Source organism: Cavia porcellus, unplaced genomic scaffold, assembly GCF_034190915.1.
Source record: "Cavia porcellus strain 051 isolate PalLab524CR breed Dunkin Hartley unplaced genomic scaffold, mCavPor4.1 scaffold_16, whole genome shotgun sequence".
Lineage (NCBI taxonomy): Eukaryota > Metazoa > Chordata > Mammalia > Rodentia > Caviidae > Cavia > Cavia porcellus.
In genome coordinates, this window is record NW_026947499.1 from 20,765,478 (window position 1) to 20,790,734 (window position 25,257).

A 25,257-nucleotide genomic window follows, 5' to 3' on the forward strand; every position below is an offset into this window, starting at 1 on the left:
CTGATTCTCTGGTGAGACCTCCACTGGTCGGGAGTCAGTGTCAGGTAGCTGCTGGCCATGTATTTGTTGTCGCTCTGTTTGGCAGGCTGTGTGGTCTGCACGCCCTGGTTGATGGTGGTGCCATCTGCCTTCCAGCTGACATTCACAGAGCCGGGGTAGAAGGAATTCAGGAGACACACCACTGTGGCCTTGTTGTCCTGGAGCTCCTCAGAGGAGGGCGGGAACAAGCTGACTGTGGGGGCAGACTTGGGCTGACCTGTGCCAATACAAGAGGAATGTGAGTCAGAAGAGGTAAAAATAATGTTTGGAATCCACCCACACAAAGTCTCTGTGACTCTTCCTATAGTGATCATCTTGAGTTCCTTGAAATCGTCCCCTATGGACTATTCAAGTACCTTAAACAGTAGTCTAGATGAGACCATTATAGAAACCCTTCCAGTAGGTTGCCTAGAGTGATGTCACTCTTCCTTTGGCAGCCTCTGCAGCCCCAGTGTCCTGCCCATCAAAAAGACAGGCTTCACCCCATGCCTGGCTTCCAGTGAAGTTCACTTTGGCTTGTCCTTGAGTCCTCCCTGAACAAGATGCTTCAAACTCCCATGTCGTATCAGACCTGTGGCTTGGATATGTGGCCCCAGCTCATCTGTAAACTGATGGAATTGTCTTTCTGAGCAGTGTAGTGTTCAGAGATCCAAGAACAAACTTGTGTAGCTTTGAATCTCCCCTGTCATGTCTCCCTTAGGTCCTGAGGTTTCTCCTCTCTGTCTTCTTTGTTTCTTATTTCCTATGCTGGCTCAAATTTCTCATCCATGTGTAGGCATGGAGATCCCTTCTGCCTATCACCTTGTTCCTGATCATGTATCTTTAAGTGGCCTGCACAGGGAACTGGATGTATCCTCTAACCTGTAGTTTCATAATATTAGTTCTTACTGTTCTAGTCTTTCTGAATTCAGCAGTTTAGACCTTCAGTGACCCTTCTCTCCTGTTTTTCCTGTGATAAAACTGCAGGCTACATCATCAGAATGATCACTACACAAAGCTCGCAGATACAAAGGCAGACATGGCCAAGGAAAGAGGCTAGCAAACTACATCTTTCCTACACATACCAAGTAAGAAAGACAGACTGACACACACACAGAGAGACTGACAGATAGATAGGTAGAGAGATAGACGGAGGCAGATGAATCTTAGCTGGTCATCCTGTTGAGTCCCTTCATCTGAAATGAGAGGGCAAGAGTACTTATGGTCAGCTAAGGCACACATGAAGGGCTAAACAGTGAGAGAAGAAGTCAGTATCCACAGACAAGTGCTGTGTTAAAATCAACCCAAAGCGTGAAATTCATCATAGAAGCAGCTCACAAAACAGCAGAAAACTGTGTCACACGATAGGAAGCAGCAAGAGAGAGGGAGAAGGAGTCACTTACCTAGGACCGTCAGCCTGGTTCCTCCACCGAACACGCCACACTGTGACACAGACTTTTGCAAAAACCTCTGCTGGCCTTGTGCACCTCCCCCCTCCAGTCCCCCATTTGCACCTGCGATGGGAGCAGCCTCCCTTGGACTTGTGTGTCCTGCATGACTATAGGTAAAGTCACTCTGAAATAACACATGTACATAGTGACTGTCTTAGAAGAACCCCCTGTCCTGGTAAACCGATGGCCTCCCTGAAATTTCCCTGTACATTTTTAGTCCTGTCTAAGGAAGAAGCAATTTGAAGGAAAAGATGAAGCAGAGAGCACCATGTGGGGAGAGTTCACTGAAGTTGAGGGCTGTGCAGTGACCTTGGACATTCCCAAGACTTCCTGTTTGGTTTCTGGAAAGCCCACCTGGCAATGAACTGTGAAAGCAGGCTGGAAATTTTAACAGGTGACATCAGGTCTAGATCACTGGCATCGAGACCTTTTGAAATACCATATCATCTTCCTACCCAGAAAGTTACATCCACAGAGAAACAACACTACAAACACAATCAATGAAGACCCTTAGGACATGTGAGACATTTGTGCAGAGCTGGATTATTTGTATATTAACTTGTTATTGATAATTTGTCCATAGGTATGACAATCATGTTATAGTTACGCTGTCATCTATCCAGAGGAAGTGAAATACTTCCAAGTGGAAAGAAATGATGTCTGGCAGATTTGTCAAAGTATCAAGAATAAGAGGTGTCATTCTGAGTGAATTAAAGTAGCAAAATAAATAAAAAATTTGTTAAATTTGATGGCACCATTGAAATCTTTGTTATTTCCCTCTCTCTTGGTCGTGTTGAAAATTTTCCAATGTAGAAATTTATGATAGTTTCAAAAGGAAATTTATCGTGGATCAATACCTCATAGAATGGATCCTGGTAACTGACCCCGGGAGCCGTGCTATGGTCCTGTGTGGTCTGAGATTTCAGACTTGTGACCTGGTGTCAGTTATGTATGAAGATATTTGAATCCCTCATCTGCTTTCTGATTGAGGGGCTGGAGGTTGTGAGCTCATGGCCATCATGAACGTGGAAGGAGACTTATCTATTTTTCTGCTCTGCTATTACTGAAGTGTTCCCTCTCCTTTCACGTCCTGTCCATGCCTGGGCCTGGCTATTCATCACCTCTGCTGAATGCAGATACCATGTTGCTCAGAAGCTGAATGCACAGAGATGGCTGTCAGTGAGCTCTGCTTGCCCAGAGGACTGAGAAATAGAACTAGGTCCTGTACATGTAGGAGGTGACCCCCCAGAGGGGCCTGAGTGTGTGTGTTGATCTTAGGCTGAAGGGACACATAGGACTGTGTCAGCCACACGAGACTGGGTCAGTTTGGCCCATAGCATGGAGGTCTTTGTCTGCAGCTTCCTAAAAGCTGGAGTGTTTCTGAAGCTCTCTTGACACAGTCACCCTGCCATGGTCTGCTCTAACGCTGCCCCAACTGTAGTCCTTGTTGTCTGTCCCTGACTCTCACACAGCCTCCCTCAGATAATGAATGGATGTCCATTCTGTGTCTAGATTGGTGTCTTTTTTTCCTTTGCCTGACTTCATTCATGCCTTCCTTGTCATGCACCCTGATCCCCACCTGTCACAGCCATGATCCAATCATAAATTATCACATCTTGTGGACTGGCTTCAGTGGTCTGCTCCTTAAATGGTAAAATTACAGCCTCATGGTACTGGTAACCTTGTATGGGTTCCTGATCCACATCTATCTGTACATTCAGTGATCATATCTGTGTTTGTCTGCCTCAGGCCACTTTTCTCTGAACAGCTGCATGAAACACTGGTCCCTTTGTGGCAGTTACCTAATACCCAAAAGTGAAGGACATGTTCAACATACAGTGGGCATTCTGGTCTACCTCATACTGACTGTTTCAATATGCTTGAATTACTGTGTACCTTCACATAGCTATCATTCACTGTGACAGCCTGAGAAATACACTTCAGGGTCCAATTTTCATGCCTTCCTGTTATTTCCTGATGAGGGGAAACCTTGGACCTCTTGGTTGGTAAGTGATCTCCTGCCCAGATCCTTCAGATAAAAGCAGAAACAGAAGCCTGTTTTTCTGCAAAATCCTTTGCTTGGCCTCAAGTGGCTTCTTCCCTCCACATTTCTGCCTCTGGCCTGAAACAGGGCTCCTGAGGCCCCTTTAATTTTTTTCTACTTCTGTCCTGTGGCCAGCTACCTTCCCTCTTGGTTGTCTCCTTTCCCTTCCCATAATAGTGCCACATGCAGGCGCAGTTTACTGTGCTGGACCCCAGTCTTAGCATCTCAGCAAAGTCACCCTAAAAATGGGAAAAATGGGGTGACTGGGAGGTGACATCTCAAAGGGGAACTGCCTCTACTCCTGAAAAATGGCTTTTCAGAGTAGAATCATGACTGGTTACCAAGCACACAGGGAACATACAGTGTGAGAGGAGATTGGGTCCAAGTGGAGGAGCTAAGAATTGAGGGGTGTATGAGACATGTCTGGTATGTGTTATAATGCAGGTGCCACAAGGGTACATTGTAGATTTAGGGTAAAAGATGTCAAGATGAGCATTTCCATGGTGATCCACCATGCAATGGTTCAAGTGGTACGCACTTTCCTACTGGAGATCCATGAAATGTTTGAAAATGAAGTCATTGATGAAAGAAATGAGACAAAACTGAACCTCTGATTGACAAGGGACAGTTTATTGAGCAATAATGGGTTCAAAGAGAAAGTCAGGAGTGGGGGGTGGGTAGCAAAGAGACTCTTCCTTAGAGTTCTTCTACTTCAGCCCCCTGAGGAGAGCCTGAGTTTGGGGTGCTAAGAACACTCTGACGGGGCCACACTCTTCTCCACGTTGCCTGCCTCATGTGTGACCTGACAGGTGACTCTCTGGTGAGACCTCCACTGGTCGGGAGTCAGGGTCAGGTAGCTGCTGGCCATGTATTTGTTGTCGCTCTGTCTGGCAGGCTGTGTGGTCTGCACACCTTGGGTGATAATGTTGCCATCTGCCTTCCAGTTGACTGTCACGGAGCCAGGGTAGAAGGAATTCAGGAGACACACCACTGTGGCCTTGTTGTCCTGGAGCTCCTCATAGGAGGGTGGGAATAGGCTGACTGTGGGAGCAAACTTGGGCTGACCTGTGTCAATACAAGAGGCATGTGAGTCAGCAAAGGTGAAGTAGATATTTGTATCCATCTACAGAAACTCTCTGTGATTGACCTATTGAGACCACTTGTCTCCTTTCACATCCCTTCCACAGACCACCCAACATCCTTAGATATCAGCCAGTCTTTGGCCTTTTCCGAAGCCCTTTCTAAGTTGCCTGTCTCAGATGACCAGGACCACTGCCTTCCTCTGGTAGTCTCTGCAGCCTAAGTTTCCTGGATGTCATCTGAGCAGGCTGTGATATGTCCTTTCTGCTCTCGGGAGTCTGAATTGAGAATCTTGCCTTTAGTTTGTAGGACTTCATCTAGATCATGAGTTTTGTTGGGCTCATTTTCTGCCTGTCCAATACCTCATCTCTGAGCAAGATGTCCCTAAATCCTGTCTAAATATGAGTCACGTGTCTGCCAAGTGTGTGGTTGTGAGTTGTATTGAGGGTACACAGAGAGTGAAATAGAGGGAGCGAGAGATAAAACTGTAGATTGGATAGCTGGCATCTATTCATGGGTAAACTCAGGGACAGGTTCTTCTGAGAAATGTATCTCACAGAGCTCGAGAAGCAAACTTCCCCATTGTATCCTTTTCTTTTATAACTTCTTTTTTTGCTTCCTGAAGTCTAGAGCATTCTCCCATCTTTCTGCTAAGTTTCTCAATTTCCAGGTGGGCTCAGAGTTCTGATCCCCATGAGGCTTTGGGATCACTTGCATCTGTCACCTTGTTCCTGATCCTGGCTCTTTAGCTGCCAGCACAGGAGGACCAGATGAAGCCTCTAACCTGAGGTTTCATAAAGTCTGCTCTTAGTGTGCTAAGTCTTTCTAAATTCACCAGTGTTTAAAACTTCACTGCCCCTTTTTTTCTGTTTTTTACAGAAAACCCTTTCAGAAATCTCACTGGGGAAAATTCATTAGCTAGACAACTAGACACATATTAAACAAAGGATGGCAGAAAATTGTATTTCTGAGATACCCACCTACTGAGACAGACATCCAGACTGATAGCCAGTCAGAGAGACAGACAGACAGACAGACCAACAGAGGAATATGAGTCTTAGCTGGTCAAACCATTCAGTCCCTTCTACTGAGGTGATACAGGAAGGAGTGCTGATGACCAGCTAACACAACCATGAAGGTCTTAACACCGAGAGAAGTGGTCAGCAATCACTGCCAAAATGCAGGGAGAAAGTTTGCTCCAGGCTGAGAGTAAGCACAGAAGCAGCTCACAAAATAGCAGAAAATTATCTCAAATCATGGGTGCACCAAGAGAGAAGGAGAAGGGGTCACTTACCTAGGACGGTCAGCTTGGTGCCTCCACCGAACACCCAACACTGTGATACAGACTGGTGCAAAAACCTCTCCCGATCTTGCCCCTCCCTGACCCCCAGCTGCAGCTGTGCTGGGAGCAGCCTCCCTTGGACTGGTGTGTCTTGCATGACTGTCAGGAAACCTCACTGGGAGATGCCTCAGGGCATAATGCTTCATTTGGAGGAGCCCCCTGTCCTGGTAAATGAATGGCCTCCCTGGAATCTACCTGTGCCTTTTTCACCCTCTCTGTGGAAGAACTACTTTGAAGGAAAAGGAGAAGCAGAGGGAAGCATTCAGGCTCAGTGTATTAAGTGCATGTTCCGTGCAGTGACCATCGACATTCCCGGGGCCAGCAGCTTGGTTTCTGGAGAACCCATCTGGCAAGGAGCTAGGAAAGTGGGCTGGGAATTTTAGCAGGGGAAATCAGGCTGAGAACATCTGCAGCAAAGACAATTTGACGTGTCATTTCATCTTCTACCCAGAAAGGGATATTCACAATTAAATAACACTGTAAACCAACCTAAGACTCTTAAGATATTTGTGGAAACTTTGTTTATTTACATACTAAGTTATTACTGGTAATTTGTTCTCAGATTTGGAAATCATATTGTAGTTATGTCATCATCTTTCTAGGAAGGCAGTGGAACATTTCAGATGGAAAGAAGCAATGTTGGCTGGGGAACAGTCTCAGTGGTTCAAGTCCTTCCCTGGTAAGTGCAAGGTCCTGAGTTCCATTGCTGATACCAAAACACCAAACAAAACAAAATAAAACAACAAGCACAAAACAAAGCAAGCAAACAAACAAACCAAAAGAAATGATATCTGGAACTTGTTCAAAGTACAGAGTAAAAGAACAGTCATTCTGATGTGGGTGAATTAAAATATCAAAGAAGTTCATTATTTTGACAGCTGTTGGTGGCACCATGAAAGACTCTGGTATTCCCCCATCTCTTGCTTGTTTTGAAATTTTTCCAATGTAGATGTTTATGATAAAGTCAAGGAGAACTTTGTCTTGGTTCAGTACTTGATTACAGAATGGATCCTGTTAAGTGATCCCGGGTGCAGTACTGTGGTTCTGTGTGGTCTGAGCTTTCAGACTTGTGACCTGGTGTCAGACAAGTGCTAAGGGACATTTGAAGCCCTCACTTGCTTTCTGATTGAGAGGCTGGGCGTGGTGAACTCTTGGCCATAACAAACATGGAAGGGACCTATCGTCTTCTCTGCTATTACTGAAGTGTTCCCTGTCCTTTCATGTCCTGTCTGTGCCTGGGCCTAGCTCTTTGTCAGTTCTGATGAACACAGCTACCACATGGCTAGAAAGCTGAATGCACAGAGATGGCAGTCAGTGAGCCCTGCTAGCCCAGAGACTGAGAAATAGCACTCAGGCCGTACATATAGGGGGTCACCCCGCACAGAAGCGTGAGTGTGTGTCTTGACCTTAGGCTGACAGTACACATAGGGGTGTGTCAATCACATGAGAGTGGTTGAGTCTGGGCTAGTGGGATCGAGGTCTGGGTCTGCAGCTTCCTGAAAGCTGGACTGTTTCTGAAACTCTCTTGACACAGTCGCCCTGCCATGGTCTTGTCTAACCCTGCCCCAAGTCTAGTCGTTGTGTGCAGCCCTGACTCTCACACAGCCTCCCTCAGATAATGAATGGATGTCTATTCTGTGCCTAGATTGGTTTGTTTTCTCCTTTGCTTGATTTTACTCATTGTTTCCTTGTCATGCAGCCTGATCCTCACCTGGCTGTAGCCATGATCCAATCATAAGTGATCTCATCTTGTTTTCTGGCTTTAGTGGTCTGCTCTTTAATGGATGAATTCACAGCCTCAGGGTACTGGTAACCTTGTATGGGGACCTGATGCACATCCATCTGGACATACAGTGATCATCTCTGTGTGCCTCTGCCTCAGACCACGTTTCCCTGAACAGCTGTGTGAAACACTGGTCTCTTTCAGACAAGTAGAGACTGCCCACAAGAGAAGGAGATGGTTAACATATGATGGGCACACTGGGCTTCTTCACATGACTGTGTCTCGACCCCAGAATTATTGTGTATCTTCACTTAGCTAGCATTCACCCTGACAGCCTGAGAAATGTACTGGCAGGTTCCAATTTCAGTGCCTTCCCATAGTTCCCTTTGATGGGAAACTTTGGACCCCTTAATTGATAAGTGATCTCCTGACTAGATCCCTCAGATGAAAGCTGAACGAGAAGGCTCTTTTCCTGAAAAATCCTTTGCTTGGTCTCACGTGCCTTCTTTGAATTCTCCACATTTCTGCCTCTAGCCTGAAACAGGGCTCCTGAGACCCTGTTAATTTCCCTCTTTTTTGGTCCTATGGCCAGCTACCTTCCCTCCTAGTGGTCCCCCTTCTCTTCCCATAGCAGGGCCCCATGGCAGAAACAGTTTACTCTGCTGTATCCCATTCCTACCCTCTAATGGAACTTAACTTAGGAGTGAGAGGGATGAGTCAACTGTGAGGTGGCTTGTCACATGGGAACTGCTTCTACCCCAGAGTAATGACCCTTCAAAGTAGAGGAGTGACTGGTTACCAATGACTTATGGGAAATATTGCATGAATGGAGATTGCGTCCTTGTGGAGGAAATGTCAATTGAGGAACACATGAGACACATGAGTTGTAATCAGGCACCTTGGGATACAGTGGAGATTTAGGGTAAGAGATGTCTAGATGAGCATTTCCATGGTGATGCACCATACAATGGTTCAAGTGGTACCCACTTTCCTACTGGAGGACCGTGAGGTGTTTGAAAATGAAGTCACAAGTGAAAGAAATGAGACAAAACTGATCTCTGATCCACAAGGGACAGTTTATTGAGCAATAATGGTTCAAAGAGAATGTCAGGAGTGGGAGGGGCAGCAAAGGGGACTGTTACTCAGAGTCCTTCTACATCAGCCCCCAGAAGAGAGGCTGAGGTAGGGGTCCTAGGAACACTCTGAAGGGGCCACACTCTTCTCCACGTTGTCTGCCTCGTGTTCGACCTGGCAGCTGCGTCTCCGGTGCGAGCTTCACTGGTCGGGAGTCAGGGTCAGATAGCTGCTGGCCATGTATATGTTGTCGCTCTGTTTTGAAGGCTGTGTGTTCTGCTTGCCTTGTGTGATGGTGGTGCTATCTGCCTTCTAGTTGACCTTCATGGAGCTGTGGTAGAAGGAATTCAGGAGACATGCCACTGTGGCTTTGTTGTCCTGGAGCTCCTCAGAGGAGGGCGGGAACAGGCTGACTGTGGGGGCAGACTTGGGCTGACCTGTGCCACTACAAGAGGAATGTGAGTCAGCAAAGGTGAAGTAGATATTTGGATCCATTTACAGAAACTTTCTGTATTTGACCTATTGAGATGATCTGTCTATCTTGACAGCTTCCTCCACTGACTACCCAACATCCTTAGATACTAGCCCCCCTTTGACCTTTCCTGAAATCCTTCCCAAGTTGCTTTTCTCAGATGCCCAGTCCCAGTCCATTCCTTTGGCAGCCTCTGCAGCCTTAGTTTGCTGTCTCTAACCGAGGTATTCTGTCATCTTTCCTGTTTAATGTCTGAAATCTGGTTTTAGAATCTTGCCCTTAGCTTCTGGCACTTCACCCCAGTCAATGCCTCCAATGCACGTCATTTTCTCCCGTCCAGTGCCTCATCTCTGCTCAGAATGTTTATAAGCATCCTTGCAATTAGGTCTGGAATTTGTTGGGAGACTCTGCATCTATGTTCAGTACCTGAGAGTGTTCTCAGCATCTTCTGTTCTCCAGATATTGTAGCTTTTTTCTACCAAAATCTGGTCTCCTGGTAAGCTACATATTCTTTCTCAACAAGCCAGGAGTCTTTTAGTTCTTGTCTATATCCTGCATACCCATTGATCTGATCATAGGAGTGTGCCTCGGCTGTGTCTGTGGGGCTGCTCCTCCAGACAGTGTTGCACAGAAGCTTCTCCCATGTCCCAGTAGCTTCTGATGAATGTTGACTTTACCTTGGAGTTAAGTAATTTCTGAAACCCCTATCTCAGTAACTTGTTACTCATCTCTTGAGCCTAATGTGTTTTTTGAAGGAGCCAGGAGTCTTTAATGAGCAAGTGAGACTTGGAGTTCAAGATTAAGGGGCTCCAGAACAGACAAGTGTCTGACCTATGGGCCTCTCCTTTCTGATGACCATGTTGGGCTCTGGTCACCTCATATAATCTGATCTACTTCTGTGCATCCCTGTGTCCTCATCACCAGCAGAGGACTGGAGAGTGCAACCTAGAGAAAGTGAGTTCTCTCTTTTTATCTCTACTGAGAGTAACTTCCAGGCATGACCGTGGGCCTCTTGTGTACTCCTTGTCTGACTAAGCACTCACTTCTCAGTTTAGGCTCTGGAGGCTTTAGAGACAGTCTCTACAGCCACTGAGTACCCCTTGCCAGGCCTGTTCCCTGACCCTACTTGGGCACCTGTCCTATATGAAGGGAATATCTAAACAGTTTCCATCTAAATTCTCCATAACAGGCCATATCTGACTGGTAACACCCTTTCTGTTGTTTATCCTAGGACCACCCACCTCTCCAGGCTCAGAGACAGAGAGGAATACACCCCCAGAAACAGAAAACAGACTTTCACCAGAAAGAAAAGGAATAGGGCAAGCTGAGAAGGATCATGAGAACCACTTACCTAGGATGGTGAGCTAGGTTCCATGGCTGAACACATAACCACAGTGACAGAGGCTCGGACCAAAACCTGTGGGGCTAGCATCTGGGGGTGGGGCCAGGCCCGAGTGGGAATCTACCAGGCATGACGGCTGGGGCTGTGTCCTCAGCAGTGTTTGGGGGGAGGGGATGGCCTGCCCCCCAGAGACCTGTTTCCTTTTCCAGGCAGGCACTACCCATTGCCATATGCATCCCCTCTCCTATGAAGCTGTTAGTGCTGACAACAACCCTAAGCTCCCATCAGAAAGGAGAGGTCCCTAATAGGTGCTAGGTAAATCTCTGACCCAAGGTACTACTACATGGAAACTCCTCCACTTTCATTTCCATTTGTGGAAATGTAACTCAGGTACATTCATTCATAAAACTTCTCTGGTATCTCAGATCACTCTTTCCATTAATTTATCTACCAATCTATTCATCCATCCATCCATCCATCCATCTATCCATCCATCCACTTGTATAGTCATCTGTTCATCTATTTGCTTATCTACCCATCTATACACCCATTCATCTGTCTGTTTACTTATTTCTTTTCTACCTATCCAGCATTCATCTGCCTGTTTGATTGTCTTTTTTCCTACATACCCATTCATTTATCCATCTATTCACCCAACAGTGGCTATTAAGCACCCATCTATACCAGGTAAAAGAGGACTGAGTCAGCAGAGGTGAAGTTAGGTGTTGTGCATGCTGGTGTATGGTAGGATTTCTCTATCTCTCATTCCATATTTCCCTGAAGTTTCTCAAGTTAAGATCCTTATTCCAGTCAAATCTGCAGTTCTTCCTTGCTACTAAGATGTCTCTGCCATTTTTGGTCATACTACTCTATTTGGTGATTGAGGCTACCTACTCTCATGCTCCCCTAGTTTCTCTTTCTCATTGGCCCATGCATGGCTGCTGACTCTGAGATCAACACTTGAGTTTTCTTTCCCTGTACTTTCTCCACTGTCTCTGTACCCTACTCTCTCTGTGCACTTCTACTGTTATCCAGAGATTCTAGATCCCTATTTACAATCCTGACCCTTCTCCTTATCTTGACTTTTGAACCTATCTCTGCTTGAACATCCCACTGGAACCTCAAATTCATTTCTCTGAAAAATTGATCTTCTATACTGTCCTCATTTCAATAATTTCTTTCCAAGCCAGAGACCTGGAGTCACTGCAGAATGTGTTACCACTACTGAATCACCCTCTGTATCCGAGACAGTCTAACACAACACAAGATAATGCAACACAACACAACATAACACAACATCAAAATACTCCAAAGGAAAAAGAAAAAGCACTCAAGTCTCACCATAAGGCAGAAATGATGATGGAAGGAACCTGATTTTTATCTCTAAGGCAATTTATTAACATTAGAAAAATACATATTGCATTGAAAACAGCAACTTTTTTTACCTTAGCAGCACAATAATTGGCTATTGTACTTAAAAAGGCACAAAAGACCCTTGACATAGAATTTAATAAAATAGCAATATAAATCCAACACCTGTTTCTGAATAAAGACAACAAACATGCCATGTTTTGTTGTTATTAAAGGAAATTTCCTCAACTCATTAAAGAGTATGTTCCAAAATTTGTAACAAACTCCAAGCATAAAGGCAAACATTTAATTCTGAGATAAGGCGAGCTTGATTACACGTACTTTCAATAGTCAACAAATTCCACAGATCCCAGCCAATGAAGTGAGATGAAATGTTTGTTGCAAGTGAGTTTACTAAAGTCAACACAAACAAACAAAGTCAAGAGAATAAGTTGAAGAAGCATTAGAACTCATTCAAGAATTAAAATTTCTCAGTATAATAGTTAACAAGTTTTTTGTTACCTAAGCAGCAACCATTTAGGATATGAAATTGGTGGGAAATTTACAACTTCAGTAAAATTATGTTAAAGATATCCTCTAAGTAAACAACATAAAATGTACAAGATTTACATGAGTAAAATATAACATTTCTCTACTAGTAGACACAAAAGTGAGTGAATTGAGAGGATGTTGTGTTCTTGGCTGAAAATGCTGAATATTATAAATACATGAGTTCTCAAATTAATCATGCATTCCATGAAATTTTAAGCACAATAGCAAAAGAATGATTTTTTCATAATTAGGTAATTGATTCATTGTAAAGTTCAATAGTAAGAATGATGGCTAATAGACATGAATATTCTAGAAAATAGTAATAATGACAGATTCTTTCTCTACCAGGTACCAGCACATGCTTTAAAGCTAAATAAACAGGGTGGAACAATGTAGAAATAAAACATCAGATCAAGAGAACCACAGAGAGAATTCAATAAATCAGTCATTTAGCATTTGATATGACATTTATAATTAAAATGTGATTGGCTTTTTATTTAGAAAATGAGTAAGATTATATTTCTATATACACAAAAATAAACTTCAGATAAAGTTAAAAAATCACAGAACAAAGCATCAAAATAATAGGAGTACAATAGGAAAATGATTCATAATATTGAAATAAAAGGATTTTCTTATGTATGGCCCAAATTACAGAAAGCATAAAGAAAATATTAAACCAATATGACACATAGAAAATTAATGCATGCTTTATGGTGAAAGACCCCAACAACAAAAGACATAAAATAGATCAGGGAAAAATCTGCAACATATAAACTAAACAAGGGGTTAATATTTCAAGTAGACTAAGAACATCTTAGATACAGACAATCCGAGCAACTGAATGGACAAGGAGGCCGTGAAGTGACAGAGGCACAAAATCAGTCAGTACAGCACATGGAAGTGTAAACAGTTTCATCAAATAAATAATGAAACAACAATCACATCTTATTTTTGCTCAACACCCAGGCAACATAAAATAAGATAAAAACATCATATTTTAGGCAAGGATGCAGGAGAGAGGGCACTGTCATTCACTGTCTAAGTGTAAACTGGAACAGCCTATTGGGGGAATTATGGGAATTACCTTTAAAATTTGAAAAAGTGTTCTCTAAGACCAGGAAATGTCACTTTTAAACCTCTATCCTGTTAAACACATTTGTGTGTGTGACCTACCTACCCCCCCACCCCCCCCCCCACACAAATGGGAATGTCTATTAGGGGATTACTTGTATAACTTTAGTGGGAACAACTTAAATGTCCATTAATAAGTGAATGAATACAAAATTCTGATTCATCCAAATTTTGCTTATAAAGCCATTTATCTGAATATGGTAGTAGATATCTATGGGCTAATATAAAAAATGTCAGTAACAGGTTATTTAAAAAGCTAGTTGCAGGATGAAATGCAGAGTATGGATTGATTTTTGAAAATAGAATTTCAACACCAATTATGTATGTGTGTGTCTTCAGGGACACATACAAAGAAAAAAGTCTAAGTACATAGAGCAACATGACTGGTCATCTCCAGGAAATAGGCTTTGGGGGAAAGAAGTGAGAGATGTTAAAAGATGTTTGTATACTCTTTATATACTTCTGTGCTTATGTGTGTGTATATATATATATATATATATATATGCAAAAAGCACATGCATATTTATATAAAGTGTTACTTTTGAATTACAATTATTTTTGAAGAAAAAAATTCTTGTGAACATTTTAATAAAACCAGAATACTAAAAGCTAAAATTAAAATTAAGTGAAATCCCACCAGCAAGAGATATACTGTTGGAATTGTTCTATATTTCAAAAATGCACATATACCTTAAGAAAAACAATGGAAGCATTTTTTTTAAAAATAGATTTCCCCATATCAGAGATGCTTCAGAAGCATGTTTTAGGAAACTGATGTCTTTATTTTGGTGACAATAAAAAGCCTTTTTGAGTATTAACTTTATGCCAGATATTGTTTTTCAGAAACAGAATTTTGTAGATTTGTGTAAGATTCTTTATGATGGAGGTGCTGTTCTGTGCCTCCACACCCTTTTCCTGGCTATTCAAAGGTCCCCCCCCCCCTTTTTTTTGTTTTTATCGGTACCAGGGATCGAACTCACGACTGCCTGCTTGCAAGGTGCAAGTGCTTATGCTGCTGAGCTAAATCCCCAGCCCAGGTTTCTCCACTTTCCCCTCTCCATTAATACTGAGTTAACTGTCCTGGTTTTTAAACCTTTGGTTTCACTCCCTCTCTACCCCAGGATAAATCCCTAGAAGTGGAATCATACATTTTAGATAAACACAATTTATTTTACACTTGTTTCCTATTGCTACAGTGGCTACACTTAAGTGCTTAGAGACAATCCATGAGAGTGTCCAGTCCCCCCTAGTCAGTGCTCCTGAATCTTTGCATTTAATTCACTTGCCAGTTTCCCAGCAATCTTGGAATCTAGTCACCATGTCTCCCCCATGGAGCCTGTGTTCCTTCCTCCCCACCTCCCTGAACATGGCTGTTCCCTCTCTCCACCTGTCTCAAACACGGCTTTATATCAGGTTGAGATCTGTAACCAATTTCTTCAAAACACTTAAGTTGCTCCAACACTTCCTTCGGAACTGCAGGACAAAGGCCAGGAGCTCCCTTGAAGTCCCTGCCCATGCTCAAGGAGCCCCTGGCACTGGGGTGCCTACACCTTCCTCTCCATGCATGCTACCTTTGCTGGAGGCTACCATCACCAACCAGTATCCCTGGACCTGCGGGATCAGCTTGGGAATTCACCCACAGAGGGAGCATCTTCCTTCCCTGTTAATTGCTCCTCAAACAGGCTGTGGGTCTGTCCCTACTGTTGGACAGGCTTTCCCAGATCAGGCCGGCAGGCAGCATGCCCAGGCCTGGCCCTCAGTAATAGTTTATGAACGAGTGAAGCATTAGCCTTGGTGCAAATAACTGGGATAAGTAATATTTCAGTGAAACATTAAAAAATAAAAATCAATGCAAACAAAGCCACGATGGACAAATACCAACACTTTAAGCAGCGTATCAGGTTCCTCTTTTAGAGTTAATCCTTCCTTCTGATTCCTTTCATGGTCTTCTACTTCTCTCTTTCTTGTCCATTTCCCATGGCGAGGTCCCTTACCTGCCTCACTGGTTTTGCAGACTGGAAGAGATGCTCCGGAGTTTGGGATCAGGCTTCTTGGAACTGGAGTACTTCCAGCAAGCTAATGGCCAGGTCCAGTAGCAGGAAGGTCTTGCATTGCCTGGAGCCAGCGTTCAACTCCTGGGTCTCCTGGTTTACTTGGCCTGCCCTTAGCATCATCTGCCATCAGAGTCAGGCACCTCTGGCTGGACCTGTGGTGTAGGATCCTTAAGGGGCCCTTCTTGCTCTCTCAGAAGCAGTGGCTACTCCATTGTGTAGGATTCCATGTGGCACAGCTCTCTCCTCACCTTGGATGGGTTCTGGTCCCTTTCCTCAAGTGGCCCTAGCCCAGGCCAAGGGTATTACCTCGGGAGGTCTCTTTCAGACATACAGCTGCCAACTGGCCTGCTGTGGTTAGTATTCAGGGCTCAGTTGTTCCCTAGGGCAGCCACCTGCCTAGCCATGCCCCTAGGGTACTGGGTGGGGCACACCTGAACCACCCTCCTTTTCTGGTTCCCCAAAGACACTGTGAGTGTATGGAGTGTCTCTCAGGGGACTGGAGAGGCTATGAAGAGCAGCCAAGTGACCCAGTGCAACAAGGATCTCCCAGGGCTTCAATTCAGGGGGACAGGGCAATTATGGGGCCTTTCCAATCAGTCTCCCAGGCTGTAGCCATCCTTATATGCTGCACTCTGGGATGAGCCCTACCTTGGTGAGTTGGTCAAGCCTGGCCAGATCCCACCTGGAGTCATCAAGGATCCTGCAAAAGAGTGACTGTGTATCTCTCAGGCGAGTTGTAGTGGTAAGATTGTGACTTTGTTCAGAGCTAGTCACCTGAAGATGAGCAGAATGATGCTCAGGCAGATTCTCTAGTATAGGAATGCCAGAGGACCAAGAAGTTCCAGGGTGTGGGCTGGGGAGGATTTAGCTCAGCGGCATAAGCGCCTGCTTTGCAAGCAGGCAGTCGTGAGTTTGATCCCTGGTACCTATAAAAATGAAAAAGACAAAAAAAAAAGAAGTTCCAGGGTGGGGATTGGCTCCGAAGCCTGGTTGTTACATAGCACAAGGGTGTGCTTTGTGTATGATACATCCATTTTTGTTCTATCTGATGTCCCTGGAAGCCCATCATAAAAATGTGTGAGATCTTTGGGGCTCCATAACCTGATGTGAAAGGGCCTTATTCTACCACTCAGGGGACTACAATGAGGCTCTGTTCTCTTGCTGTAAAAACATCCTAGTATAGTTAAATGCTTGCAACTCAGGTTGTTTGTTATGTCACAAAAATCTTCTAAAAATATTAATTTTTAAATGACATATAATTATATATATTAATGGAGCAGTATTCCATTTATAATGACCAGAGCAGGGGTAACCAACAAACCTTATCACTTCAAACATTTATTAATTCTTTGTGTTGAAAACATTCAAACCCTGTTGTATTGAGCTGGGTGTGGTGCCATGCAAATGTAGTCGAAGCTCCTCTAGAGGATGAGGCAGGTGGGTGGTTCCATTCCAGGAATTCAAGAACAGCCTAGGCAACACAGTGAGATATCAATCTTTAGAAAAGAGAGAGAGAGAGAGAGAGAGAGAGAGAGAGAGAGAGAGAGAGAGAGAGAGAGAGAGAGAAAATAAAAGGCAACAAACCAAAACCTTCTACCTACTTTGAAATATACAGTAAATTGTTAACCATAGTTACCTACTGTACTTCAAGATTTTTACTGTGAGTTCAGACCTACAGCACTAAGCCTTTTGATTTTTTTTTTTTATTAAAGCAGGTCTAAAAAGGTCCTCTCTGGTGGTTTGGTTAAGAGTTGCTTGGCCCATGTTTTGAGTCAGATATGAAATTTCCTGCTAGATTTGGTGAAAATCAGTCCCACCACTTTCATGGAATGCAGTAATGGGCAAATAGCTTCAAATTTTATTTCACTGATATAATTTATGGTTGCCAGGAAAAAATTGACCACAGATCCCTATATTTCTGCATGTCGCTTGAGCAAAGGTTCCAATTGCATCCCCTCTGGTTTTCTTTTTTTTAAAAAAGATGTCTATACAGTGAGCAGCTGTGGAACATAGAGATAATATTTCCCTTTGGACAGAGGGCAGGCATGCTTGCTATCCTATATATAGGATATTGCATCCTTAAACTCAAGCATGTGGAAGTCACCTGGTCCTCTTTGCATAACCCTGTGAAACTAGTACAAAAAAAGACATTAATTCTGGCAACTGCTCTGGCTGTGAGTGATAAACTGTTCTTTGTTTTTGAGGCAGTTTTTGTCTTTCACTAGCATTCAAGAAACTGTGGCCAGCTTATGTTTTAGCTTGCAAGGAGGGTAAAAGCTCAGACTCTTCGAGTTTTGAGATAAAGATGATCATGAAAAGGAGGGAGAGACAGAGAGAGAGTCAAGATAGTGATCATGACATAATAGTTTGACTTACATCATCAGATCAGTTTTCAAGGATCTCCAGGCTGGATATTTCTACTCCAAAAAATTGTGAGGGCAACTTTGGGTGCTGAGAGCTAGATTCTACTAATAAATTCCACACATTCCTTACCTTGTAGATGATCAAGGCATTGAACAGTAATGTGGGGTGGGTCCCCCAAGAACTGTCATACAGGATACAGGGGGAGGCCATGGGAAGCCTCCAATTCAACCTAGCTTCTCCCTAGTTGGGGTGTAAATCCCACACCCACCTCTAACCGGTGAGGTTCCCATTAACATGGGGAATATAAATAGGCCAAGGTGGGACTCTAGGCTGCAGCTGCTCCCTCCCCAGCACATGTGCTGTGAGAGTCCACTACACAGGACCCAAAAGCTATGGTTTCCTCCAGGGACAACCCCAAGTCTTAGGGGGAAAGTAGGGGCTGTCCCTAAACACAGTATCCCCCCTCCCTACACCAGCCCTGCACCTGCCGTGGCTTCTGGGCAGATGTCTGACCGCAGACCACTTTCTCTCAGGGTGTCTGCGGTCGGAAATCCGGGTCTGAGTGGCCCCTGGGGATCTTCCAAGGCTTGGGGCTTCCCCAGATGATGTAGCTATGGTTCTGGCTCCCCAAGTCCTTCCTATTCCTCTCTGAGACATGCTAAGGGCTGGATCGACTTCCAGGCAGAGGAATCATCTTGGTCCAGGTGACTTTGCTCAGTGTGCCCGGAGCCTGAACTTTCTACCTTGAGGCTGAGGAGTTTTTCTTGTCCTGCTCCCAAATCAGAAGGACCCCCTGACCTCTTTCTGACTAGCCCTGTCCTTTTGCCCACCCACAAGCCCTATAGACTCTGTAGTGGCCACTTCTGTACAGGTCCAGGTATCCTCAGTGTCCTGTTCCACACTGTCTCCTAATTTAAACCAACAAACTGATCTTTCCACTAGAGGGAGCTTTAGGGGGCTAAAGCAGAGAATGACAAAAGTTCTGAGTCAGCATTCTGAGCCAAGGTTAGGGTATCATGCTGTGAAATCCAGTAAGGCTTCTATTCTTTGTTCAGAGTGGTTTTAGTCTGTTTTGTATTGTTTAACCTCAACATACATGAAGACAGGGACAGATATTTCGAAGAGAACAAGAGATATTATGGCTACCATTGTTAATTTTCATATTGTCTGTTTTTGAAGGCCTGTAATGCCTTCATTACTCTATTCTGATCAGTTTTATACTATTTTTTGTATGAATTCATTGTGTGTGAAGATACAGACAACCATTTAGAAGAAAACAAGAGACACTATGGTAGCCCCTGTAGATCTCCTGTTGTCTGTTTTGAAATCTGTCACTTACATTGTTTTCTTCCGATCTGCTTTGTTCTGTTTTGTTATGTTTAGTTTTACCCTTTTTAAAAATAAATAAATTTTAAAAAAGAAGAATTCTGAGCCAGGGATTGGCTCTAAAGATCTTAAACCCTCTCTGGGCTGTCTTGTAGAAATCCCAGCTCTTTTCGTTCTAAGTAGGCAGTTCCCACCTCAGCTCTCCATTGAAATGGGGAGAGACTTGTTCCTCCTGTGGCTGTCACAAACAAGCTGACCTGGCAGATATTCTGACTTCTTCTACTGATGAATTAACAGAGGTACAGAGAAAGAAGGTTTCTTTCCATTCAGCTTCCAGAAGCACAGCTCAGGGAAGAAGGTCCAGTAGGTGGCAGCAGAGACCAGTGGTTGGGGAAGTCTGGGCCAGTCTGTCTAGGCTCTGAGCTCTTCAGCAGGGCAGGCCAGAGACCAACTGGATGGGCCTCAGAGGTGGGGAGGAGGGCAAACAGAGGCTGGACTCTGGTTCTACACTATTGCTGTGTTGATCAGATTTCTGGAACAAATACCCGAGATAATCAATTTATGTAGAGAAAAGTTCTATTTTGGCTCACAATTTTGGAAGTTTCAATCCAAGATCAGCTGGCCCTGTTATGTTGGGGCTTGTTGTCAGGCAGATCATCACAGTCAGGAGAATGTGGCGGAGCAAAACTGCTCATTTCATGGCTGGGAAGCAAAAGAGAGAAGAACAGAGGAAGGCACTAGGGCCCTGCTGTTCCTTAGGGTGACCTGAAGACTGTCTCCTAGGTCCTACCTCTTAAATGTTCCATTATTTCCCAATAAATGTGCCATGGACTGAGAACCAATACTAACACACAGGTTTTTGGAGAACATTCCAGATCCGAACTACAGTACCCACGAGTACCTGCTTCACCCCTGGAATCATGGTTAGGACCTGAAAGAGGCCAGTGAAGCAAGTCACATCCTAAAGTTCATCATGAGCTTTTTCGGGCATTGTTTTTGACTTTTCATATCACATTTGTACCTTATAACTATGTACAATTATTACATATCAAAGACAATTTAAAAAATAAAATATTTCATTATCTTGATTATCAGGTTTGAGATGCTTCTCTGAACTTTGCATTCAAGGGGAGTGACTTACTCACCTCACCTGAGTTTTAGTTCAGCTGGGGAACTTGTTTCCACCAGCACAGGGGAATCATCACCCACCAGATCCCTACCCAGGTAAACTGAGACTGTTAGAATGGGTATGACTAACACCCACCAGCACCTGCCTCACCTGAGCAGGTGGGTTTATATTTGCATGGCACAAGTCTGTTTCCCAGGTCCTTTCTGATATCTTGCATACATACACAGGAGGGATACACTCCTGTCATGAGCCAATAGAGACTAAGAGGCCCTGCTGTAGCAGGTGATGACTTTACAGCAGCCAGAAATCTTTGGCAATCACTGCAGCAACCAGAACTGTCCTCATCAGGGACTCACAGTGTCCCTGTGATAGGATGGTCTCCTATCACATTTATTAGGATTGGATCCAGGGTCTCATCCTTGTTAGGAAAGTGTTCTGTATCCTCTGCTGTACACTTGGTTTTTATTTTATTATTCTTTGAAGCACATCACTTGAAATGCTCGCAATTCTTCTAAATATACATGATATATAACAGTAGCTGTTGCACTGTACATTGCAAACTAAATAATGACACAGCCCATCAAGCTCCTTTTTTAAAAAAAATTATAAAAGTAAATGATTACAGAAGCCAGGATCAGTTTCACATTGACTGCCTTTGCTGACGTCACCAGACACATTTTCTAATGGCCAGCAATTTATGGTATTCCTCAAAATGCCTGTTAATATGTTTATGTGTATTGACAACTGGAGCCAGACAGCTGAATAGACTGCTAGGTTTGACAGCATGAACTAGCTTAGCTAATCAGATGATGTGGCAAGGCTGTTCTCATAAGCAGAATCATGCGAATTGATAGTCTCAGGTTTTGGAGCAAAAATATACTTAAAAGCACAGATTAAGATGAAAGCATCTTCTCAAGAGATATTATACTGGTAAAGTTTCATTAAGATTATAGATATCATAATTTTCTTAAACGTTTTGAAATATATGTTTACATAAAGGGACTCCTGATAAGGTCTGCTCAAACCTTCTTGGTGTTTTCTCTGTAAATTAAGGAGGTGTATGATAAATGACTAGAAAACAGGTGGGTTTCCCTGGAAGCATGCTCTGAGATAGAGTCAACCTGCAGAAAGCTTACTAGGGAGTATATTAGTCTGCTTTTTGTAACTATAGCGAAATACCTGAGTGAGATACTTTAGGTATTTGATAAAGAAAAGCAATTTCTTTAGCTCACTATTTTGGAGGCTGAAAGTTCAAAACAGTGTGATGTCTTCTCTGGTGAGGATTGCCTGCCTTGTCTGCATCACCTCATGGCAGATGGCTGCATGGCAGGAGCCCATGTGAGAGGGAGCGATCATATTACAAAACAAGAAACCAGAGCAGGGGAGGGGCCAGACATTTTTCTTAATAATAACCTTCTCCCAAGAACTAACCAGGGTCCAAAGAAAATTGTATAAATCCTTTTCTGTGGAGTTCCTGCTACAGTTTCGATCTGCACTATATCCCACAAAGGCCTGCATAGTAAAGGCTCTACTGCTAACCTGTGTGCTGCTGGGAAATGGTGGAAACTTAGTGTTAGGTGGTTAACAGGCTTTTTGTGTTTCGCAGAGCTGTTGAGGTTGCGGTGGAAGCAACGGAGCCTGAAGAGATCCAGGATACTCTCTCAGGGATGTGAAGGCAGGACCAAGACTAGAAACCCTTCCCTGCAGCAGGCTTTCTCTCATCAGTGTGACCAGACAGGGGGTAGCCATGGGAGCCGGGGTTGTTTGTGTCTCAGTTCCCCATGTGTCTGTGTCACTGAGCTCCATCAGTGCTATCCCACACCTGAAAGTGATAGCTTCCTCCTTCACCTGGGTCCCACTGATGGCCATGGTGACCATATTCCAAGTTGGAGCTAGAGAATCAGAGATTCTCGAGGACTTGGTATCACAGCAAAGTGGCCTGACCTGGCTTCTGTTGTACATTTTGGCTTCCAGTGTTGTTTTCCCCACAGGTCATCCTGGCTGTCTGCTCCTGTCGGTCCTGTAGGCTCCATCCTGTAGCAAGTTTCCAAGCATCCTGTTCACATGGGCAGGGCAAGGCCATTCCCAGAGCTCTGGGCTGGGTGGGGTGCCTGGGGCACCACCTGTGCAGTGAGCAAGGGAGGCTGAGGAAGAGGGGCATCCAGGCCATGGTGCAGGTGTCCCTGAAGCTGCTTCTCCAGATCCGGGCTGTGCTGACTTCCTTTGACCCCTCCTTTTATCTGTCTCCTTACTGGTGAAAGCTTCCCATTATGTAAATCAGCTTGAGCTCAAGGCTCTTGCTGAGTGAATTTTGTGGTTTCCAGAGCTGGATTCAGTGGCAGGGACACAGAGATGGGAAACCTAGCCTCATTCTTTGAAGTGCTTCCTCAACTGCTGGTCCCATCGGGTGACATCTCTACTCCAGACTGTTTCTAGGTCTCACTGCTGGGCTCACCTGTCCATGCAGAGTTTAGAGGAGTTGAATTTGACTGCATTATATAAATCTCTCTACTGATGAGGTAGAGGCTTAACTAACTGTGGGATCTTGCCCTAGATTTCAGCTCTTGGGCTGTATTTCAGGAATAAAATCCTCAGATAAGTGTAAATGAAAACTTTAGTGATCTAGTAAGGTGCTATAACTTTGTTTCTTTGTTTTGAGCTCCACATGCAGAACATAGGGGCTGTGCAGCTCTGGGCAGGTTCTACATCTCATGCTCAATTCTGTATAAAAGCTGTAGAACTTCAGCTGCTCTAGGGCAAGTGGTAGCAAACCTATAGCATGTGTGCTGGCTTTCTTTTAAGACAAAGATCTTAATGTTTGAATTGCTTTCTTCTAAACTAAAAAGTATTCAGATCTAATTGCAGTGTTGGCACTTTACCATAACTACATGGGTTTTAGGTTGCATTTTGACACTCAGTCTCTAAAAGGGTCACCATGACTGATCTAAGGGAAAATAAAGCACCAGACTACTATCAGGGTAATAGACCAATTGTACAAGGCCAGATTGGAGAGACACGCAGACCAAAAAATATTTACATCAATATGGAGAAGATACAGTAGAAAAATGCCAGCTTTTTCTCCAGGTCACATGTCATGGTCACTAATCCTCTTCTGTGTATATAATCACACAGCAGAAGTGGGATCTGAGGGTTGAAAAGCGACTGACAGTTATCAAATTTAGCTGTATGGGAAAGAGCTGGGGAAAGGAGGAGGTAGTGGGTGGGGAGAATGGATTTCCTCTGCACCTACTTGACAAAAGTGCAAGCTGTGAGACTGATCTGAGAGACAGACATCAAAGAATTTGTAAGTAAGCATCAATGATAATGCTGTAGAAAGATGACACCCTTTGCTCCAGGTTGTGCTCACCAGCACTTTGAAATTTCCTCAGGCATGTTAGATGCCCATCACTCCCCCAGGGGACTTAGCCAGATGGCTCTCTGCTGTCTCCTGGTGGCCATTTCATGTTGGCTGCTGGAGGCCCAGTAGTGTCCTTGGTCCAGGTGTAGATTAAGAACCTGTTTCTTGGTTCCATATTTCCTTGATTCCTGGCCTGTTGTCCTTAGAGTAAGGAATCCCTCTTCTTCCTGTGGCCTCTGCCTGTCTCATGATCAGGCAGGAGGGGCTTGTATTACACAGGAAACTGGTCACTTGGAGGAGAAGTCAAGGCCTACGTGAGGTGTCTCTAAACCTTTCTGTAAGGTGATCAGCATGCATGAAAATGTCCCCAGGACTCTGTGCTGGGTGACTTAGAACTCAGAGACTGACTCTCCATGGCACCAAGTGCAGGGGGCACAAGTACACGTTGGGCAGTGGTGGCTCTGGCAATAGACACAAAAAAGAGACCATTTGCTACTAATATTTACCCAGATCACTGCAGTCTACACCTCATTCCATCCTAGGAATTCAGCATGAACTCAGCAGGCTTTCATCTTGTGGGTGAGACTATGACATAGTTTGCAGAGCCGAAAGACTATGCCAACAGGCTGTCCCTGTGTATTTTCATATCTGTTTGTCATAAGCCAGACAGACTTCCCAGGTCCCAGACAACCAGGACCCAGTGAAAGACCATGGGGGACTTTTGTATGCTGGGACTCTTGTTTGCTGGGTTTCTTCTAAGGGAACTTTTGCTCTTGAGGAGCAAAGGAAAATATTATTTTGTTTCATTTCCTATCTGAAATACAGTGTCATGTTTGGAACTGCACATGCAGTTGTTGCCTTAAGTCAACAACAACAAAAAAAAAGGCAAAGATGATAGGGATGGTGGAACAGATACTGACAAAGTCCCAAGTCTTGCAAGGAATTATTAAATACAAGAAAGAGAAAAATTAGCCTCCATCTACTCATGCCTTTTTTTTCCATGCAAATGTTTTTGGAATAAAATAAATTCCTAAGAAAATAGAAATGTATTTAAGAAAATAGAAATGTATATGGATAAGTTAAACAAAAATAATGTTAGTGAAAGAACTATGTAGTGGACAAGGACATAATGAGTAGAACAATGAGGCAGAAAGGGGCCGACAGGTCAGGTTATAAATGGAGGCTGGGGTGGCTCCCTGCAAAGGTGGCTCTGGAGCTATCTTTGCATTAGAGAAGGAAGAAGCCTTATCATTTGTGTGGGGAGACCTTAGCCTATCCCCTTAGGGAAGACAGTGTGTGAGGAGGGAAATCTGAACCTGTGGATACCAAGTTCAAGTTCAAAGTCAGATTTTCTCCCATGTGAAGTATTCCTATGTTCAGATAGGGATAATGAAGGAGATTCTCTAGGTAATAAAATGGGTTCATTGACAGCTACTGAGCACAA

General features: G+C 44.0%; 2 long non-coding RNA genes and 1 gene segment (V, D, J or C); 1 reads left to right on the forward strand and 2 right to left on the reverse strand.

Moving 5' to 3' along the window:
* Positions 1-4,122: 4,122 nt before the first annotated feature.
* LOC111753989 (Ig lambda-1 chain V region S43-like) overlaps positions 4,123-25,257 on the reverse strand; it is a 600,738-nt gene continuing 579,603 nt past the window's right edge. The window contains 2 exon segments of the V gene segment in view: positions 4,123-4,578; positions 5,888-5,923. Coding sequence covers positions 4,259-4,578; positions 5,888-5,923 — 356 coding nt within the window.
* Positions 6,535-25,257, forward strand: part of LOC134470670 (uncharacterized) — a 28,765-nt gene continuing 10,042 nt past the window's right edge. The window contains exon 1 of the long non-coding RNA XR_010039714.1: positions 6,535-6,614. This is a non-coding gene — a long non-coding RNA (uncharacterized LOC134470670). The remainder of the gene's footprint in view (positions 6,615-25,257) is intronic.
* On the reverse strand, positions 8,716-16,544 carry LOC134470667 (uncharacterized). Of its 3 annotated transcripts, none has more exons than XR_010039708.1 (2): positions 15,577-16,544; positions 8,716-9,177 (listed from the first exon to the last, which is right to left on the reverse strand). It is a non-coding gene; the product is annotated as an uncharacterized LOC134470667 (long non-coding RNA). The 3 variants fall into 3 exon arrangements; XR_010039709.1 differs by having other exon boundaries at positions 15,465-16,544; XR_010039707.1 differs by lacking the exon at positions 15,577-16,544 and adding an exon at positions 10,556-13,673.